The following is a 21894-nucleotide window of genomic DNA, read 5'->3' on the forward strand; positions in this document are numbered from 1 at the left end:
CCCTGAAAACAACCCCGACGGCTGCACTGTATGCCATTCTGCACATCCCACCTGTAGACCTGGTAGCAAAGAACAAAGCGTTAACGACCGCAACCAGGCTCGGCGCTTCGGTGCAGCTTGAGCGCCGACCATATGGCCATAGTAGTATAGCGTCATCGATCACAAGACGAACAGACTACATGATTCCCTATCTGCGCTTCGAGGGAGATCCTAAGGCCACAATAGAGGTGGACGGTTGGCGCAAGGGTGCGCAAATGGCGGACGAGGCGATACATGTATACACCGATGATTCCAAAGTAGTGGAAGGAGTAGGGTCTGCGGTATGCTGCGCTGATCCGGAAATAAGCAGATCCTACAGGCTGCCGGATTACTGTAGCGTTTTCCAAGCGTAGAAACCCTGGAAGAGAATAGCTTAAGCCGCAACCGTGTTAACTTTTATATTGACAGTCAAGCAGCAATTAAGGCAATAATCTCGCATAGCAAAGCATCTAAATGCGTGTTAGAGTGTAAGCAGTCTCTGGAGAGAATCGGACAGGGAGAAGCATACATCTATATTGGGTCCCAGGGCATATGGGAATAGATGGGAATGAAAAAGCGGACGAACTAGCTAAAAAGGGCGCATCCCTTGAAGTTTGCTCCGTAGATGTCCCAATTAGATTGGGCGAGATTAAGCGAAGGCGAGAGGTGCACATGATCGACCAAGCGGGAAAGGCATGGGGCCAAGCGCGGGGCTGTAAAGTGTCGAAGATTATGTGTAGGTCTTACAACCTTAGACTAACACAGTTGCTCCTATCACTAAAAAGAGAGGACTGTAGACTCATGACGGGTATTCTGACTGGACACTGCCTTCTGGCGTCACATGCCTTTAAATTAGGCTTGGTCAGTGATAGCAGATGTAGGAAGTGCGGGTTGGAGGAGAAAACGATCGAGCACGTTCTGTGCTCGTGCCCTGCACTTGCCATGCTAAGACTCCAGTTATTAGGAGTGATACAGCTGTCAGATCTAGAAGCAGCAAGTGGCTTAAGTCCTAGGAAGCTTCTAGTGTTTGCCAAGAGGACGGAGTTATTTTATAACATAGGTCCTGGTTTTTTATAGGGTTTTCAGTTTGGTCGTTAAAACAAACTTCTGGTAACACTACGGACTCAATCAGTTTATGTGAGGTTCTCATGGACCGGCCAGTTCAACCTACCTACCATGCAATAATATATGACTACCAGTGTTACCATTTTAGCTTTTTTCGAGCTAGATTTAGCTCTCTTTTCTCCGTTTAGCTCGAAAAGTTGCGATTTAGCTTTAAGCTCTTTTTCAACTTTTTTTTAGAAATTTTTGCGTAAAACGACGGACTCGATCCGTTGCAAATGGCATTCACAAAATGGGATAGCTCCCTATTTTCTGTACTTATTTCAACGCGCATAATATTTATTTGAAAGATACCGTTGTATGTAAGGCTTATAGCTCGTATAAAACAAAACTTACGTAAGGAATTATTATAAGCCATAAGATAGAATATAACAACTTTATTATAAGGCTTATGGACCAACAAAAATAAGGCTTTATTAAAAGGAACTACTTGTTGTATTAGGACCTTTTATATATGACTTCTATATATCCCACCCAAAATCAGGCTTACATAAGCTGTTATAATAACGAGGTTGAATAAGAATTGGTAACCATAGTATAACCTTATTATAAGTTTTATTGCATATATAAAATTACTTGGACTTATAATAAGACATCTTCTGTTTTCAAATTCCTGTATTCATATTCATAATAACCTATTTCAAAACTTTATATAACCGGAGGTCATCGGCAGTGGTTCGGCCAGCTCAGAAGGTCTCATGAAAATATTCCCTTTCAAAAATTCATTTGCCAGATATCGTTTGGAGTCGGTGTAAAATACATACCAAAAACTTGAAAAAAAGGTTCTCTGACAGTGTGGAATATATCTTTCATGGGTTCTTTAAAAGAAAAAAGCAGATTTCCTTTTCAGACCTGCTAAATCTACCATCGACCAGATTTTCACAATGCGCCAAATCTTGGAAAAAACCCGTGAAAAGAGAATCGACACACATCATCTCTTCGTCGACTTTAAAGCCGCCTTCGGCAGCACGGAAAGGAGCTGCCTATATGCCGCTATGTCTGAATTTGGTTTCCCCGCAAAACTTATACGGCTGTGCAAAATGACGTTGAGCAACACCATCAGCTCAGTCGGAATTGGAAAGGACCTCTCCGAGCCGTTCGAAACTAAATGAGGCTTCAGACAGTGTGACTACCTATCGTGCGATTTCTTTAATTTGATGCTGGAGAAAATTATGCTAGCTGCAGAACTTAACCGCACTGGAACAATATACTATAAAAGCGTCGAATTACTGGCATATCCTGTTGACATTGATATCGTCGGCCTAAACACCCGCGCTGTTAGTTATGCTTACTCCAAACTGGAAAAAGAAGTGGTAAAGATGGGCTTGATGGTGAAAACGAAGTACCTGCTGTCATCGAGCAAAGAGTCAGCGCATACGCGCCTTGGCAACCACGCTACTGTTGGCAGCCATAATTTCGAAATAGTAAAAGACCTCATTTATTTGGGAACCAGCATCAACACTAGCAACAACATTGCACTGAAATCCAGCGAAGAATCAATCTTGCCAATAAATGCTACTTTGGACTAGGTGGGCAATTGAAAAGTAAAGTCCTCTCTAGGCGAAACGAAAATCATACTCTACAAGTCACTTATCGTACCCGTCCTGCTATATGGGGCAGGGGCATGGACCATGACACAGCAGGTGAAGCGGCTTTGGTAGTGTTCGAGAGAAAAGTTCTTCGAAAGATTTATGGACCTCTACGCGTTGGCGATGGCGAGTACCGAAGAAGATTTAATGATGAGCTGTACGAGCTATACGCAGACATCAACATAGTCCAGCCAATTAAAACGCAGCGGCTGCGCTGGCTAGGCCATGATATGCGAATGAATGATGATGCTCCGGTCAAGAAAGTGTTTCTATCGGAACCCGCTTATGGAAGCAGAGGTAGAGGGCAGCCCCCACTCCATTGGAAGGACCAGGTGGAAAACGATTTAAACTCCCTTGGTGTGACCAATTGGCGCCGGTTGGCGGAGCGAAGGAGCGACTGGCGCGCCTTGTCGGACAGCCATAACCGTTTAGACGGTTAAGCAAGTAAGTAAGATTTCCTTATTGAAAATAGTTTTAACGGCGTTATTGTTTTGAAAATAAAAGACCATTTAACTCAAACATATTACGAAAAATTACAGACTATAGCGGAATAGTATTTCTCATGTATCCCTTTTAAATTGAAACAAATGACACCTGCTAAATATTTTTTGAGAAATTGGAGTAAAAATTTATTAAAATTTTTTATTCTGTAATATCTTTTATGAAAAAAAATTAATAAAACGCATAGAAAGTTGCCTTAAACTTTTAGCTTTTTTTCTTAGCCCTAAAAATATTTATTTAGCCTTTTATTTTTGTCAATCTAGCCTTTCTTCGGAAAAAGTTCTGGCAACACTGATGACTACTGTTATGTGCAGGGTATTTCCGATAGAATCTAACTGAAGGACAGCGTTCCTTCAGATGGCTTCGTCTGAGCTTTCGCTGACTGAACTGCTCTTCACATAGTCAGGCCGAAGGTTATAAACATAAAGAAAGACCTGGAATATAAGGAGTATGCCTTAGTAGTTATCTTCGACATTGTCGGAGCTTTCAACAATGTCTCTCAACCGGCGATCATGGATGGTCTTTACCACATTGAAGTACATCCAGCCATAACCAGATGTATCGGCTGCATGTTAAATTGAAGAAAGATTACTTCACGATGGGGTTGTGTGAGCCCACGGAATCAGAGGACAGGGGCACGAGGTAGGGAGGGGTGCTATCACCTCTTCTGTGCACGCTAGTAATCAAACAACTGCACAGAAGGATTGATGAGGAACCCATCAAACTAACAGCTTACGCAGATAACTTTGCAATTGTCACAAGTGGAAAGTGCCTTCCAAGAATTAGCTCTTTGATGAATCGAGCGTTTGGGGGATATACATACCTGGGCATCTTATGATGTGTTGACCGTAAATGCAGAGAAGACGGATATGGTCTTGTCTACGAAGGGGTGTAACGTCCCAAATTGGCCCCGGGCCCAAGCTCGTAGGAGAGATTGAAGAAAGCCTTATGGTACTTTATGCCTGTAAAATAATGCTGGAGTATGCGTGGGGTTTATCGCCCTCTATCTCATTGGGAATTTACCGCGATTGTATAGCCAATCCTATACTATCGAGTCCCTATTAAGTGGACAGTCACACAAAAAAGAACCTATCTCAAAGAATTTGAGGGATATGCAGGCCATTAATGCTTAGCGTTGCTGTAGCCCTGAAAACAATCCCGACGGCTGCACTGTATTCCATGCTGCACATTTTACCTAATGGCAAGAACATTACCATAAGCCATAGAAGTATGGCGTCATCAATTAGAGGAGACTACATGATTCACCGATGGTTCCGAGGTAGTGGAAGGAGTAGGCTCTGCGCTAATTCCGATGATCTGCAAATAAACAGATCCTACAAGTTGCCAGATTACTGTAATGTTTTTCAGGCGGAAGTATTAGCAGTAGCCAAACAGTACAAATGCTGGAAGAAATTAGCTTAAACTGCAGCCGTGTCAACTTTAATATCGCATAGCACAGCATTTAGAAGTGTGTTGGAGTGTAAGCAATCCCTAGAAAGAGTCGTGATAGTGAGAAGCATATATATATATTAGGTCCTAGTGCACTTAATTGGCGCTTAACCGTCTAAACGGTTATGGCCGTCCAACAAGGCGCGCCAGCCACTCCTTCGCTCCACCAACCGGCGCCAATTGGTCACACCAAGGAAGTTTAAATCGTTTTCCAACTGGCCCTTTCAACGTAGTGGGGGCCGCCCTCTACCTCTTCTTCCATAGGCGGGTACCGATAGAAACACTTTCTTGGCCGGAGTATCATCTTTCATTCGCATAACATGGCTTAGCCAGCACAGCCGCTATGTGCGAATATATGGAAATATGGATATAAAAAAGCGGGATGAACCTGCTTAAAAAGGCGCATTCCTCGAAGCTGACCACGTAGATGTCTCAATAAGATTGGGCGAGATTGAGAGAAGGTGGAAGTTCCACATGATCGATCAAGCGGGAAAGGCAAGAACCCAAGCGTGGGGCTGCAAAGTGTCGAAGATTATGTATAAATAATAATTATAATAAAAAAGGGAGGACTATAGTCTCATTACGAGTATTCTGACTGAACACTGCAGTCAGACAAGTTTTGTGCTCGTGCCATACGCTTGCCAGGTAGTGGAGGTTTTAGAAAGCTTTTAGTATTTGCCATAGGCACGGATTTATTTTATAACATAGGCACTGATTTTTAATTTTGTTTTTCAGTTTGGTCGCTGAACAAACTTATGGTAACACTACGGACACATTCAGTATATGTGAGAGCCTCACGGACCAACCAGTTCAAACTAACATAACCATGCCCACCGTTTTTTCCTTTCCATTTAAACCAAACTTAACAAGGGAATATACTGCCATTTCACCGTTTTTATTTTACTTTCCCTTCTCGGTCCTTTTTCTAATGATTTTTGGCTTTTACCTTCCTTCCCTCTCGGTTCTCGGATTCATGCCCACCGTCCTTCTCCTTTATGATTTTCTCCCACCCTTTCATCTATTTTCTTTCAATCCCCTCTATTTTCTCTGTCTTTTCGCTCCCCACCTTTCCTTCCGTTCGTATTTGCAATGAATGTGCTGCATTAATAGCTTCATCACTATTGCAGATGTTGGCGGTTTAAATAGAAGACACGACCTTCTGCACGGCGGATCGTTAGCGCAGGAATTGTCAACTCGGTGAGCAGAGCGAAGAAACGAATGGAGCGCCTTGTTGGACGGCCATAACCGTTTAAACGGTTAAGCGCCTATTAAGCAAGTTAAATAGCATAGTTATTACAAACTTTGTTAAGGTTAGACCTTAAGGAAAAATGGGTGTGGTCTTAAACGATTTTGATTATCTTCATTCAGTCTATAAAATTTGGCGAGGAAAAATGAAATGAAAAATTGCAATGTAATATCTTTAACGGCTTTTGATTTACGTATTGTTAAACTTCCGAATTTTCTTCTTCTAGATGTGGGTGGTGCCACGCCCATATTATAATATATTTTTGGAATTTAGTGTTTGCGCCATAAAACCAATCCACCTACCAAATTTTATTAGCTTAGCGATTTCGTGTTTGAATTATCCAATTATTTCCATTTTTTTAAATTTTCGATATCGAAAAAGTGGGCGTGGTTGTCGTACGATTTCGCTTATTTCCAATACCAATCTATTCTGGGTCCACATGAGCCCATATACCGAATTTGGCTCAAGTTATCGTGTTTACGGACGGACATGTCTTAATTAAATTTTTTTTTCGATACTGGAGATTTTTATATATGGAAGTCTATATATGTCTGCGTTCTATTATACCTATAAAACCACCCGTTATTCAATAAAAATTATAATACATGTACAAGAATATTGTAACGAATTTTCTGCAAATCCTCTTATTTGCCCCTTTTGCTAGGTTCGTATCGCTAAACTGTTGAATAAATAACTCCAATATTGAATAATGGAAAAATGGCCTTTATTAAAATGCTTCACAATAACACTCAAACTGTGCAACGAATAGCTTAATAACCAAACTGATAGCTCAAATGAAACTCCACTAATCAAAATAATACTGGTATTGCTCGCTAGATATCGTCTTACTCGTAACTGCTTGACAATTCAAATCAAACTGAATTACTTCTTACTCGCTGGCGCCGCTTTTATAGTTTACGCTGCATACTTCTAGGCTCTTCGATTTCCAGAAGTTACTAGTTGTTTCGGCTACAAAATCGCCAGCCACAACTACGTGCACAAATTATTGCTCTCTCTTGTGACAACTCAGATAAGGTATATGCATGTGTTTGTAGTTTACAGTCTCCCGCACACACATAAGCGTATAAGTAAATTCATCGGTGTGTGACATCTCATCTCTCGCTGCCTTGTATGTAAATGTTGCTCGTCGGAATGTGTACATATGTGTAGACGCAATTATTGATTCGTTTATGTAGATACATAATGATTGAATTATTGATGTGCATTCACGTCACTGCTTAGATCGGCTTAGAGCTGGCAGCACTCCTTAGTTTTGCTAATATTCGTAACAATATCTATAATATAAAAATAAGTCGGGTTTTCCTTCCTGACGCTATAACTCCAGAACGCAAGAACCGATTTCCACGGTTTTACATTCGTTGGAAAGGTATCGGGCTCCGTGAGGTTTGTAGCAAAGAAAATTCAGGATCGAAGTACAGGTTCTCGAGATATAGGCCAAAGCGTGGACCCGGATACCCCTGGAATATGTGTGTATTATGGATATCAAATGAAAGCTGTTGCTGAGAGCTTTAAAGTAATTTCCATTGTGATATTCGATTTAGGCGCATCAACCTAGAAAAACTGATAAATATGCATGCGAAGCTGAAATAAAGACATGAATTAATAATACCCACATACATATTTACATACATATATTAGTATTTACGACGCTTCTTTCGGGAAGTAGATCAGAGACGGACTGGGACTGGGATTAGGACTAGGACTGGAGTGGGACTGGAACAAAATACATACCACCCTCTGGTACTGTCAATAAGGTACGAAGAAGAATGAGAAAAACTTGAGAGAAGAGAAAAGAGAGAAGAAGACTGATAAAGAGATAGAATGAGACGAAAATGGAGATAGATGAAGCGAAAAGTACGAAGGGAGGAGTAAATACAAAGATTAGGAAAAAGTGTAGAGGGACGAGGGCAGATTTAGACGGAAAAAGCTTATTAAAATGAATGCAGATAGACCAAATTTAGGGCAGAACAAGCAGTCTGCCGGGTCCGCTAGTTGGATATAATAATATCTTGAAAAATTGGCCGAAGATCCATTGTGCTACGAACGGCATCTGCGAGGCAGAAGGGTTTCATAAGCTGTTCATGAAAAAATCAGTTTTGTTTATTTAAAATATTAACAATTTTATTGCAAAAATATTTGAGAAAATACAATTATAAATAATGTTAAGTATATAATACAAATTTTCTTTCTTATTACAAAAGTTTACTTTCATAACTTAAATTAACTAATCAATTGACGCATCATCCTCGATTAATTCCATTTGCGTAGCGCTTTGCGATTCTCTTTTAGATCCATCATGCCGTATCTCCACATATGAACCGCTCTTACACCGTTCTATTGCTTCTTGCCTTTGTGCTTTAGTCATTTTTTTCCACATTAACATTTGTTTCATTTTATATTTCAAATGATTACTAAATAATTGTTCACGATTAAGTATAAATAAATCTTCGGTGCTAATTTGATGAGCTTTGCTCTTTGTTTTTAATATTAATTTTTCGGTAATGGACAACTTTGATTTGCTAAGACGAAAAGTGCCTGTGAAATCCTTGCGACGATTCTCCAATTTTTGACGGTGTAAAAATATTAGATAATTTACAGTTGCACGATGAGTTGCAACGATCTCATCTTCCTTTTCGGCGGTTTGTTTATAAGGCATTTTTTTGTTTTGTTAAATTTGCACTGTTCGCTTTTAGCCACTTGCAGTGAATGATGGTGGTGAAGCAGGCGACTTTAGCTTTTATAGTTGAAGCAGAACTCGCAGGTCAGCGTGTTCTGGGCTTAAGGATGTAAGTCACATGTGTTCTACCTAATTATGAACGTGTCCTTATGGTTGTAGTTCAAATGCGTTTTGTTTGTATGAAAAGTGTACGTTATTTTTAAAAAAGAACAAACGACTTGGTTAACTCAGCTGATATATTCCAACATAAAGATGCATGTTAGTATGTATGCTTGCTTGGAATCTACATTAAGGATGTTACATCCCTACAAACAAATGTGTCGCAAATGCATATTTAACCGTACTCATTAGCTACCTATGCATTTACCACATGGAATATCAAAACGGTTGACACAGCAGTGAGGGCTGTACCTGTTTTTTTTATAAAAATAATAAATATTGAACTGACTGTCCTTTAACTTTGTCAAGGTTGTAAATATGTATCATAATAATAATGATGGCAACAAATAAATGATGACAAGGTAAACAAAAACGAGATGGAGGTAAAGATTTCGATTGCAGCGAAGAATTATGCTGCGAGGTGAAGCAACGTTTCACTTATTTCTGTTTTAGATATTTCCACGTGGTATGGAAAGAAGAATTGTGTTTTTTGCGCTTCGGCGGATATAACGGGATTCAAATTATACTTATTTGACGTTGCTGATACCACGCTTAATATCACCAAGTATAGGGGAATCGTTATCATGATTGGCAACCCATAAATAAATTGTGCCCCTAAAATTTTAGGAATACTATTTACGACTTCTTCAAGCACCAGTTCACTCACAAGTTTCATTATAAGTTGCGTATTGTTGTTAAAACACACAAGGATTAATGACCTCATATCGAAAATCGATGCTAGGATGAACAACTAATTTTGTCCAAGAATTAGTCTAGAAAATCCAGTCAAAAAGGCTTCACCATAAAAACATGCATAAAGCTATATCGTTGTGCCCTATCCAAAGGTCTTATCGACGTAAAGGACTGATTCAAAGTAGAAGTACGGGATTAGCTAAGAATAGGTACATGCCGCGTTTATCACAACTTCAACCACGTAATTTTGGTAGTCACTTAGTTACTTAGCTGGCGCTTAACCGTTGCAAACGTTTTTGGGCGTACAACAAGTCGCGCCAATTGCTTACTGATTGAGGTAACTATCGCCCGTTGGTAGCACCAAGGTTATTTAAATTGTTTTCCACCTGTCCTTCCAGCAGAGTGAGGACCGCCATCTTTCTCTACTTTCGTTCGCGCCTTCCGTTGGAATAACTTGTAGGTCAAAGCATCATCTTTCATAGCAGATGCGTTTTAATTTGATGTACCGTAAATCTTTTGAAGAACATTTCTCTCGATCCTCCCACAGCCGCTTAATCAGATGCTGATTCAAGACTGACGTTGATGTTTGTGCTAATGCTAGTTCCCAAATAAACAAAGTCTTTTACTATTTCGAATTGGCACGAGTGTTTCGATGAAGTCAATGTCATCAGCAAACGCCAGTAATTTCTTGCTCTTAAGAAATATTTTCCAGAGTGGCTAAGTTCAGCAGTTTGTAAAACTTTCTCTAGAATTAAATTTAAGAGATCACACGATAAGCGGTCACCATGTCTAAAACCTCGCTTAGTTTTGAATAACTCGAAGAGGTTCTTTCTAATTCTGACTGAGCTTGTAGTTTTGCCCAACACCATTTTGCACAGCCGCATAAGTTTTTCGAGGAAGCTAAATTCAGGCATGACGGCATATACACAGCTCCTGTCGAAAGCGTGACGAATGGCTCACAGTGAAAATCTGTTCGGTGGTAGATTTACTAGGTATAGTGCGCTTCCATTCTTCACACAGTACGCTTGACAGAACCTTAATTGCGGTATTAAAAAGGCTGATTCCGCGATAGTTGGCGGAGTTTGCACGATACACCTTCTTATGTACTGGGCAAAGAGCACTTAAAAAGCCATCATCATCAATTGCGGGTTCGGTATACATCGCTGTCTATATTTAGGAGGACATATCTTAGTATATGCATCATTAACCAGATCGCCGCGTTTTTAGTTGCAGGAATTTGCTCCGCGCTTAAAGTCTTCCGTTTGTAACCAAGCTCCTCACACGCCTTTCTGCCTCTGCGTTCGCTTTAAGCCTTGTTTTGAAGGCAGCTTCCTTCCATTCGGCAGCGAAGCAGGTTTCTTCATCGTACAAGTTGTTTTTCCATGGTCATCGGTAACCAATTTTTTCCTGGAAGTGGTACGAAGTGTTTAAGCGATATGCTCCTACTGCCCCTGCGTTCCGCTGGGTTGAGTTGAGCTTTCAGAGAGCAGTGAATGGAAGTTGCAAAATCATTGACATTTGCGATTGCAATATTCCTACGTCTCAATCTTCTTGTATTTTTAGTTTCTTGTTCTTAGCCACATCTTAAACATTCAAATCTTGCCCATATCTTAAAAACTGGAGGCACGCCGTCCGTCTATCACAACGTAATTGGTCTGGTTGCGTGTTCTTCGATTGTGGACATCCATGTTGCTAGCTGAATATTTAGATGCATGTGGGCGAACGACAGTACTTGGGGTCGAAGTTTCTTTCCCACCGCAAATCCTTCACCGAAACTGCACTTATTTTAATAGTCACTCCAGTAAATGTCACATTTTTGTCGAATAGTGCACTGTACAGTTTTAAGTCTCACCTCTAATATGAGATGCCACGACAACAATGATGATAACGTTGGCATTAGAAATTACCAATTGCTACACATTTGTGTACAGGAAGACAGAAAACAGCGATAGTGTAAATTAATATAAGATAAATAGGAAATATCAAAGCAAAAGACGAGCTTCCTGGAATACTATGAATAACTCAAAGAGGTTGAAAATATCGCTGTGGCGATACTCTTGCATTGCCAGTCTATAAAAAAAGTGGCGTACAAATAGAGCACAAAAATCTGCCAATAGTTTCTGACTAATTACTTTTTTTTATGCCATTAATACGTATATCTAATCTGCCATCCCTAGAAATATGTATGTGTATATTTCGACTACATTAATATCCTCTATGTTGTATGTAAATACATACTGAAACGTTATAAAGTTTAATATTGGAAAAGCAATTATAATTTCAGCTCTTTTACACATTTGCACACGAATACCAATATGTCGACTTTGACATGTCAATAAATATTTGTTTACAAAATTTACCAAAAACGATGAATTGAACCGATATTTGTAATTACATTTTTAGTGCGAAAAATCGTTGCCATTTTTGTGGAAATTTAGCCGCTAGCAAATCTATCGTATATTAAACCACAACTTTATACTTTTACGAATTACGTACATACATGCCGTAGCATGGATATCTGTATATTTGTAAGCTTTGCATATTTGTTTGTGTATGTAGTTTATCGTAAAACAGGTATGCACAGTTTTAGTGACATATTGGACGTATTCTCATCACATAACCGAAAAGTGTAACGTTGGCAACATGTTTACTTAAATTTAGTGATACAATTGTATAAAAAGAGCCATTGCAAACAACGAACGTAAGTTCAGTGCAGTGGCAGCAAGAAGTGTCACTGTGTGGGTCGTAAATCAAATGCCATTAATTTTTTCGGCTTACGATTTGGTTCGTCGTGTGTGCTGTGAATTTCACCAAATATTGAGCGCCTAAACTCTGTGCAAGTAGGTACAAGCTAAATACCAAAATGAAAAAGAAAGGACAAATTGGGGTTATCATATATGTATGGTAAGGCGAATTCAGTACCAGGTGTTGTTATCGCAACAGCTGATTGCTTCTTGACTTATTTTGCTTTACTGATTTTCCGACAGGGTGGATAAACGATTTGTCGATTTCGACACTGATGATGGCACAACGCCGAAACCGATTTGGCTCGTAAACAAATTTGGCAAGGGATGACGGAAAATCGTTCCAATATGCATGATTGCTTCTTCTTAATTATTTGCATACAACGCCTTGTACAACAATATGTAAGTTAGTTGAAATCAATGCAAATTTTCTTTTGACTTGAAATTCTTCTTTACGTCGAATTGGTTGCGGCTAATACGTGTTTATAACTCATACATTTCAGATGACTTCTTTTATGAGTAATCAAGTGTCTGAGTGAGGCCTCATGGCAACTTGTAAGGTAGTATATACCTGTGATTCTGTCACAGCGACTGAAAGATTACAGGACATTGTAGAGAGATGAGATGGGCGGGACTGACTGATTGTGACAGCATCTGCGTTTCGTGCACAATCACGATTGCCAATTTTCGCAATCACAGCTTTTGTCATAGGAATAGCTGATTGGTTGTGATAATTTCAATCAATCAATAAAAAAACTATGGAACTAAACGTTGCCTTTTTACAAACTAGTTTTTTCACTACACCAAAAGGAAAAAAAAAAACAACACACACTCGTTTTATGTCACCCTAGTGATCATACTTTTTATGTATCAGTGTTCAGTAACATTCCCGAAATAAATTTCTGCGACTGGGAAATCACTGTCAAAAATCAAGGAGTTTCCGAAAACTCGAGGAATCTGACAATACTATAGAGCTGCTGGTCAAAGAGCGGTCGGACGCTAACATACGTCCAAAAATATCAAAAGAAGCGCCTTAACTCCGGCATCAATAAAACGAAGACGGAAAATAAACATTTTAATTCTGTAAAAGGATATTTGCAAAAAAAGTTGAACATTTTCATGTGGTCGTTGTAATGTTGATGATTTTGTGGTACACACACTCTATTATGCAGTGTTTCTAGAGGACTTAACTTTGATCCCAAAATCTGTATTGGGCCCACACATATTATATTTAAAAGTGGCCTAAGGCCGCAAATACAGCTGCATTTTCTGGATCGCACCCCTGGTTTCTGAGGTTTCCGGGGTGATTTATAGATTTTTTTGATAATATCTTCGGATTATTGACACCGAGGTTAAAACGCGTCAGTCGACCACTGTTCTTAAGTATATCCGAGCTGTCAAAGAGCCGACTCTACACATGCCTACCTGTAGTAATGATCTGAAGCCAGATAAACAACATTACATGTTAATGCAACAATAACGACTTGAGATTGACCAAAGACCTCGTTAAATTTTTAAGCTCCATAATTTGTTTTAGTTGTCTTCACAAAACGACTTTTTCAAAAAATTTCGCTGCTTCGCCAAGTAAGGCCTTAAGGGTTGAACTAGTAGGATGCAGTGAAAGAACTCACTTTTCCTCTTCTAAAATAAAGCTCGCGTCTTATCAGAGCACGAACTGACCTGAGTGACTGAAAGTAAATCTGAGTAGCGGAATGGGAATGGAAGAGACTGCCACGCAAAGCGGAGCGATATTTAACACAATTGGCCCATTACGTGTGAGGCGAAATACAACAGCGGCATCTGCTTACGATAACTCATATATACAGACATTTCAGAAACTCGGAAGACTGCCATTCACCCAGAGCGTTATCATGAGAATTCGCTGTGATACTTAGCTGAAAAATAGATCTAATAAATGCTTACATGTTGTGTGAATGTAGCGTAAGAGGGGTATGATCTATTGTTTGACGTAAAATCTAACTGGTTCAATAGATCGGAAATATTTATGGGGGACATTTGGAAGATGATTACTAAGCAGTTGACAAACAGTTGAGTTTTCACAATGCGGCCAATGAAAGAGTAAAATTTCAAGTGATATTATGTGCGTTGACGTATTTAAGTCATCTATGTTTAGAAATACAATTTGAATTGTTTCCACCGTATTCACAATACTTCTTTTTGTTAAAAACCCCAAAACTTTTATTTTTTTTGAATATTATTTGCTTTAGAAATGTGCAAAATCTCATAAATAAATATATTGCACAGTAAATTGTTATTTTTCAATAATCACATACTCAAATTCACTTAATTTATTAAAAACAAACGAATTCCTATTTCAATCACTATTTTACAATTCCTATGCGTTGTGACAAGTAAAGAAATTGAATATCAAATATTTGTTTGTAAATATAGCGATATTTAAAAATATAGAATAATAGATCAATATAAGACTACGAGTGTGCTTGATAACACCCTCAAATGCAGCAAAATATAAAATTTATCTAAATATGCAAATAAATAAAATTGCGTAAGGTATAGAAGCGCTCAAACAAGCTGACAATATGCAATGCAATCTAAACAAATACATTTCAACTGAATCAAATATTTTAAAACAGTACCTTGGAGCGAATTGCACTAATTCCGAACTAATGCGGAACTATCGCATTAAGAGGCGATACTAGTTCTAATACTGTCCCCCTGCGGTGCTTTTACCATCGTGATTGTGATGTTCATGATGTGATGTCGGCCTGTTGGTTTTTCTCAGCTTTCACAAAGCTTAAGTATGCTTGTAATTCTCAATTGGTTAGCGAAATATTTTAAAGACACAGTTTAAAATGTTTACCCCCAATCGGGGGTTTTTGATGGCAGAATAAGGTAGCTCAAAACGCAGCCAATGCCTCATAGTCGAAGTACTCGTCCCAAAATTCCCCACATTCCATTTGATTTTTCTAAATGTCTCAGTCGGTGCTCCCCGTAACGAAACTTTTTTTATTGTGCTGTCATCGACCTCTGAATTAAGCTCTAAATTTTTAGCCTCTAGCTCATCGAGAATTTACTTAACACCCGGTTTCAAATTTCCAAATTATTATCTAACTTTTTCGATCGTGCGCCACCTAACGTATTTTTTTCTCCTTTTGTTCCTTTGTCACGGTGTCTTAACCAGTCTCTGAGGTTTCATGTTTGTAGCTCAATGAGAAGTTACTTTAAAATCGATCTCAAAACACCAAATTTCCAAATTCTTATCTAAATATTTCGATCCGTGCGCCACGTAACGGAATTTTTTCCCCTTTTCTTAAATTTTCCCGTCGTCTTATCCTATCTGTGAGTTTTTACAGTTGTAGCTCAATGAGAACTTACATAAAAATCAATCCCAAAATTCCCTCCGTTTCGTAAGATTTTTCTAAATATCTCATCATGTGCGCCCCCTAGTGAATCTTTTTGTGTCGTGTCATCGGCTGTCATCGACCTCTGAATTAAGTTTGAAATTTTAAGTCTTTAGCTCATCGAGAAGCTACTTAAAAGCTGGTTTGAAAAATTTCAAATACTTATATAATTATTGCGATCCGTGCGCTACCTAACGGTTTTTTTCCTTTTGTTGCATTGTCACGGTGTTCTAATCTATTTGTAAAGTTTCATGTTTGTAGCTCAATGAGAAGTTACTTAAAAATCTATTGCAAAATTTGTATGAAAAGCGGACAAACATTCAACCGATCTAATATTAAGGAAGTAAAATTGTTTAAACAATTTTTTCGACTTCGAAAAGTGGAACCAAGCCAATAATTTCTGTACACATACGCACCAAACATCATATTCTCGCTATACTAAAGAAAAATCTTATTGAACAAATGAACGTTGCCAATTATCTGTACTTTTCATTCATTTTTCGTCGTCACCCATATGCTGCAGTTCTTGCGCTCATTGCAAAGTTACAGAATAGCTTAACTAAGCTGTCAAATGTGTCTTTCGCCTTATTGCCAGCAATTTGATTTGAACTATTAATTTGGAAATAGGAAAAGAAAAAAAAAATGGACGCTCCCTGTAACCTACACACTAGGGCGGTTCGATTTAAAAATCGCTCATTGCTCTGTGAAAATCGTATTCTAGGGATCAAAATAAGAAACTTTGCCGAAGGAACAATACCTCTAAAACGAATTCTGATTTTTTGGCCCTACCTAAAAGTTCGACCCAAATTGGGGGGGCATCAACATTCGTTTTAGAGGTATGGTTCCTTCGGCAAAGTTTCTTATTTTGATCCCTAGAATATGATTTTCACAGAGCAATGGGCGATTTTTTTGCCTCCCCACAAATCGACCCGCCCTACTACACACACATGCATGTTTATGTGTGTGAAAGTTCCCTTTAAAGGGAATTTTTTTCGATTATAACAGCTTGAAAATTGCAAAACGCCTCGACAATTTCTCCTCAATTTCGACAGCATATAGTGCAGCATAGCACAGCATTTGAGTTTTGCAGTTGACAGCAACATTATTACATTGGAAGAACAACTACAACATAAGCTGTAAATCCACACGCTGCAGTGTATACTCATTTTCATATGCTTAGAGGGAGGAGTTAGCTGGCTTATGATGCATGCCAAATGCTATGCAAATTTAAACACACACATTCACAAGTGCATATGCATCTACAGTGGCTCAAATATTTAAACAAACTGTGGTGTTTTCTACCGTGCTCAAAATTTTTACACTAATGCCCACTTACAGAACTTAGAGTTAACCTGACATGAGGGGTTAAACTCAAACCTTTTTGTTAAACTTGTTTAGTTAACTAAACAGCAAAATCAAGTTTTCTTCAGGGTATTGGATGGAACGAATTGTGCTTGCCGTTAACGAGAAAGTTTGAGTTATACGATTTTCGAAGTTAGCACCCAAAACGTAGATAGTGGCTTTCTAAGTTCTATATCGGACCCTCTCTAATATATTTTATTGATTAAGGGACGGAAAAAAAGAAGATAGAGAAAAGGAAAGTAAAGGAGAGGAAAGAATGGAAGGAAAGGAAAGGAGAGGAGACCGGAAGAAAGGAAAGAATCTAAAAAGGACAACAAAAAAGAAACAGAAAAGATAACACAAGTAAACATCAAAACCGAATCTTTATAGAAACAGCAACCGAAATCAGAAACGAAACCGGTACCAAGACCGCAATCGAGGAAGAAACAAAATCGGAAATGAAACCGGAATAGGAAACGAAGTCGAAAGTGAAAACAAAATCTAGGTTAAAAGCGATTCCGGAAAGAAATCGAAAAGAAGCCGTAGCTAAACTCGGAAATGGATTGTAAACTTAAATCTCTACCCAAATCAGTGCGGAATCGTGATCGAACCAAAGCCAGTGCCGTGCGAGAAAGTTCAAATGGATGGAATACAATTCAAAATTCAACCAAAGCGGATTGCTGCAAAGCAGCACCAAGCTAAACACCGACCTGATCAACCGAAAAAAAAAGTGTAAAGGAGAATTCTCTTCATCAGACTTTGTGGTGTTTGTTGTTGAAGTGTAATACAGAATGTGGGAATACCAAAGGAAAACGCGACTATAGCCACCACACTGTAACGTAATGCGGTAACAATGTTATGGTAGATATTTGGTAGTCAATATGAGCGAAATCAGACAGCAAATCAATTAAAAGAAATCAACGAAATTATCAACAAAGTAAAAGAAGTGTGAAAAAGATGAAACTGATGATAAGGAAGGAAACGAACAGTATAAATGTCGATTATGATGTGGATGATAATAACGATCCCTATGGTTAATGTGACGGGGTCGAAGCCAAGGAAAGGAAAGAAAGAAGAGAAAAGAAAAGAAAACAGGAAAAGGAGAGGAGTGGAAAGAAAAGATTAGAAGTCAAAACCGAAACCAAAACCGGTATAAAGGTATAAAGTATAGAGGTTTGTTATCGATGAGTTATCGGTTTCTTAAACGTGTGTTTTCGATGAGGAATAGAAGAGTTATCATTTTATTATGGGAGTGTTATGCGTTTTTTAGCGATAACAACTGTTATCAATGAGTTACCGTGTTTTTGTCGACAAGTTAAGGATATGTTACCAAAAAGATATCGATAAGTTATTAAAAATTTATCAATTCTTTATAGGAAAGCTGCCAATTTATTATGGGCGTGTTTTCGATTAGTTTTAGAAATTTTCTCGATTTTTTATCAAAAGCTTATGTATTCGATATCAAAAATGTATTGATTTTTTTCGGAGTTTTACCAGTTTGTTACTGGCGTGCTATCTATTTCTTATCGACGACTCATTGGCTTGTTATGAAAACGATAGCGATAAAACTATACTCTAAAGTCAATGTGAAGTCTGTAACCCGGCTATATAAGTCGGATAAAAGGCCAATTACAAGGTGTTTACCCGCCGATAACAAACCAACAACTCGCTGCCGATACTAAAACATAAAGTTTTCGGTATCGGTTTTTACAGATAAGACACCGACGAAGCCCTTCTTAAAAAGTCCGATAGTATTTGTTTCTGGCAAAATTACCTCTGTTGTGGTTAAATTTTAACTCCTGGGCGAGCTTTAGTTACCTTAACAACATAAGTTTTCTAGACGTACACCATAGACTTCACGAGTACTTCCTACTCACGCCTTTTTTGTATGCGCTATAATGGGTGATCAATGCTTTGGTCGAGTTTCAAGCACTGGGCGAACTCTGGTACTGAAAAAACACCTGATATTGATTGCTTCGCAAAAATCAAGGAATGTCGGACAAATTTAATAGTCATCAATTTAAGGTACTCTGCGTGCACTGCTTGTTTTTGTATTTTATCATACCCATAAGTTTTTTTAAAAATAATGGGCTAAATGCATAAAAATCGAGCATTTGCTCAGACACCGCTCATGCTTCAACTAAAAAGAGCATTGCGGATAAAACAAGTGTGAGAACTTCTGCATAAAAATAAAAAAATTAATGTAAGGCGCGATAACCTGCAAAGAGATCTAAGGCAGAGCTTCTCTTCCAAATTGCGTCGTGCTCATCTTGATTTTTCCCTACAAATTGGCCGGACGGGACCAACATGTTTTATGACGGCTCCGAACGGCATCTGCAAGGCAGATGAGTTTTCACTGAGAGCTTTTCATGGCAGAAATACACTCGGAGCTCTTGCCAAACACTGCCGAGGGGCAACCCCGCTTAGAAAAATTTTCTTCTAATTGAAAAACCTTATTTCTAAAAATTTGATGTTGTTTTGCCCGGGGTGTGAATCCACGGCATACGGTGTGGTAGGCGGAGCACGCTACCATCACACCACGGTGACCAGACGTCAAAATTACAAATAGAATGGATCACCTGACTTTTAATTGACTATCGCTGTCTCATCCTGTATCCCTTCTATCACCCGCTGAAGATAGCCGGCCCTATGCGCCGCCATATTGAACACCCTGTCAAAACGCGGCCAAAATTCTAAAAAGTAGCCATATTGAACATCCTGTCAGGCAGTTGACATATAAGATATCACACTTGTTTTATCCACAATGGAAAAGAGTAGTTTCATTGCGACTGAAGTCTTGCTAACATTTGTTGTCGAGTGAATGTTGATCGTTTGCCGAACTAAGATCGGGAACAAAACTAAATCACAGTGTGTGCATAGAAAAAAAATCAAATTGTGCAGGACTTTACATCTCAAGATTCAACGTACTTCCATAAGAGGTATAGCAAAAACATCCCAGCGAAACATTCAACTTCAAAAAGTACTCTGAAAGGAGTCATAATTCAGATCATTTACGCTAATTATGAGCTCATTTATGAGTCTGGAGTGAATGTATTTCTTTTCTTGCGATGGCTGACCGATATGAGCTTAATTTTATACATTATATGAGCCCAAATAAGAGTGTGATATGGCTCCTAATAGGCGTGTGAATGCCCATAATGTGCTTCATACAAGGGATTAGATGAGCTAGATCAGGACATTGCATTAAAAATGAGAAAGCATATCCTCAATATTGGTTGAAAAAAAATGAAATTCTGATTAAACGCATAAATTTAGGGTACACCTATGTACATACATAAGCCAGGGTTGGTATATAGTTCATAATTTTCATTACATGGAGCCACAAATACTCTTATATGATCATATTTCTGCGGCTCGTATTTTCACATATTTCGGACTCATATCGGATGTTTAAGCAGATAATAGTTTATTTTCATATTTTAGATTTTAGTATTTCAATAAAAATTTTAGTCATCCATGTACATATGTCCAAATAACATATATGAGTGCTTTTAAATAAGCTTCAGATTAGCACTTGTCGTTGGCTGATCCACTGTTAAAGCTTTTGTTTGTTCCTTTCACATCTACACTGTCTAAAAGCCGTGCACTTGCACATCCCTGTATATGTGTGTGTATATGCATGAGCATCTGCTACGCAAATACAACCACGCATTATGACAAACCCCCCAAAAGTCATATATTTTTCTTAAAATAGAGTATTTCTCTGATAAATACATATAATATATTGGAGTATTTAAACACACATACATTTAACTTTCATTGACACTCACCTCCCAAAATCCATTTCCGGATGCTGTTGTCACATCACTATATGCCAAAACTGCTGATGTACGACTACTCCGGAAATCGAATTTAATATTAAATTCTTCGGCATGATTTATGGGCCACCAAATGTGTGATGTTGCGAATGGGTAGGTTATAGGTATCACATTGACTTCATTCTCCATGAATTCTGCTTCGAGAACACCTAGAAGGAGAAGGGCAAGAAATATTTATATGTGGATATTGATGTAAGTAATTCGCAAATGTTGATATGCAAATATTAATATAATATATAAATATAGTAAAAGGAGTTGTACCTATGTATGTCTTTACCTAAACATACATTAGACTAGGTCAGTTCAAATATGAGTCCAAGAAATTTTAAATATAGCCCGTACTGTATTGACTCGTTTCTATTGATATAACGGGTGCGACGAGAAAGGGACGTTAATGCGCTTGGTGCCTTAAAGAACTAAATTGATGTGCCCGATACCTTCCAGCAACGCGTCATGCCAGATATTTTTAAAGCTTTTGGGCGCTTCTAGTGAAACTGTGGAAGTTCATTGTTGATTGAGGCCAAATACCATTTTTTATACGAGCGTTTACTATGCTGATGGTTATTCAGATGTTCATCAATATAACAAATCCTTTCTAGCTGGATTTTACGGGTTCCAGTTGTCTTGCCAGGTTTCCGTGACATTTAGGTAAGGTAATCCACTTCCTTAAGACCCTGTTGTGGTGTCTTATCGGGTTCCAATGCTTCGGGGATTGCCTTAATCTTATGGAGATAAAGGCAACACTTGTTGCACTTAAACTTCAAAATGTCACTGAGCTAAAGAGTGGAAACATGGCAGAGTATATGTAAGGTTAGGTTGAACTGGCCGGTAAAAAAAGACCTCAGAAAGACTGAATGTGTCCATAGTGTTACCAGAATTTGTTTAGCGACCAAACGAAAGAACCGCAATCAGGTGCCAGGACATATGTTATAGAATAACTGCGTCCTCTTGGCAAATACTAGTATATTTATACGACCCAGCTTAATTGCTGCCTCGAGATCTGGCAGCTCTGATGCCCCTAATAGCGGGAGCCTTGACCTGACGAACGCAGGACACGAACACAGAACGTGCTCAACCGTTTCTTCCTGCAGCTCACACTTCCTACACTTACT

General features: G+C 38.6%; 1 protein-coding gene across 4 annotated transcripts in view; it reads right to left on the minus strand.

Moving 5' to 3' along the window:
- axo (axotactin) overlaps nucleotides 1-21894 on the minus strand; it is a 296029-nt gene that overhangs the window by 151068 nt on the left and 123067 nt on the right. For all 4 annotated transcript variants that reach the window (XM_067787399.1, XM_067787402.1, XM_067787400.1 and 1 more), the window contains exon 8: nucleotides 20735-20931. In XM_067787399.1, coding sequence (XP_067643500.1) covers nucleotides 20735-20931 — 197 coding nt within the window. The remainder of the gene's footprint in view (nucleotides 1-20734; nucleotides 20932-21894) is intronic.

Source organism: Eurosta solidaginis, chromosome 5 (genome assembly GCF_040869045.1).
Source record: "Eurosta solidaginis isolate ZX-2024a chromosome 5, ASM4086904v1, whole genome shotgun sequence".
In the NCBI taxonomy this organism is placed as follows: domain Eukaryota; kingdom Metazoa; phylum Arthropoda; class Insecta; order Diptera; family Tephritidae; genus Eurosta; species Eurosta solidaginis.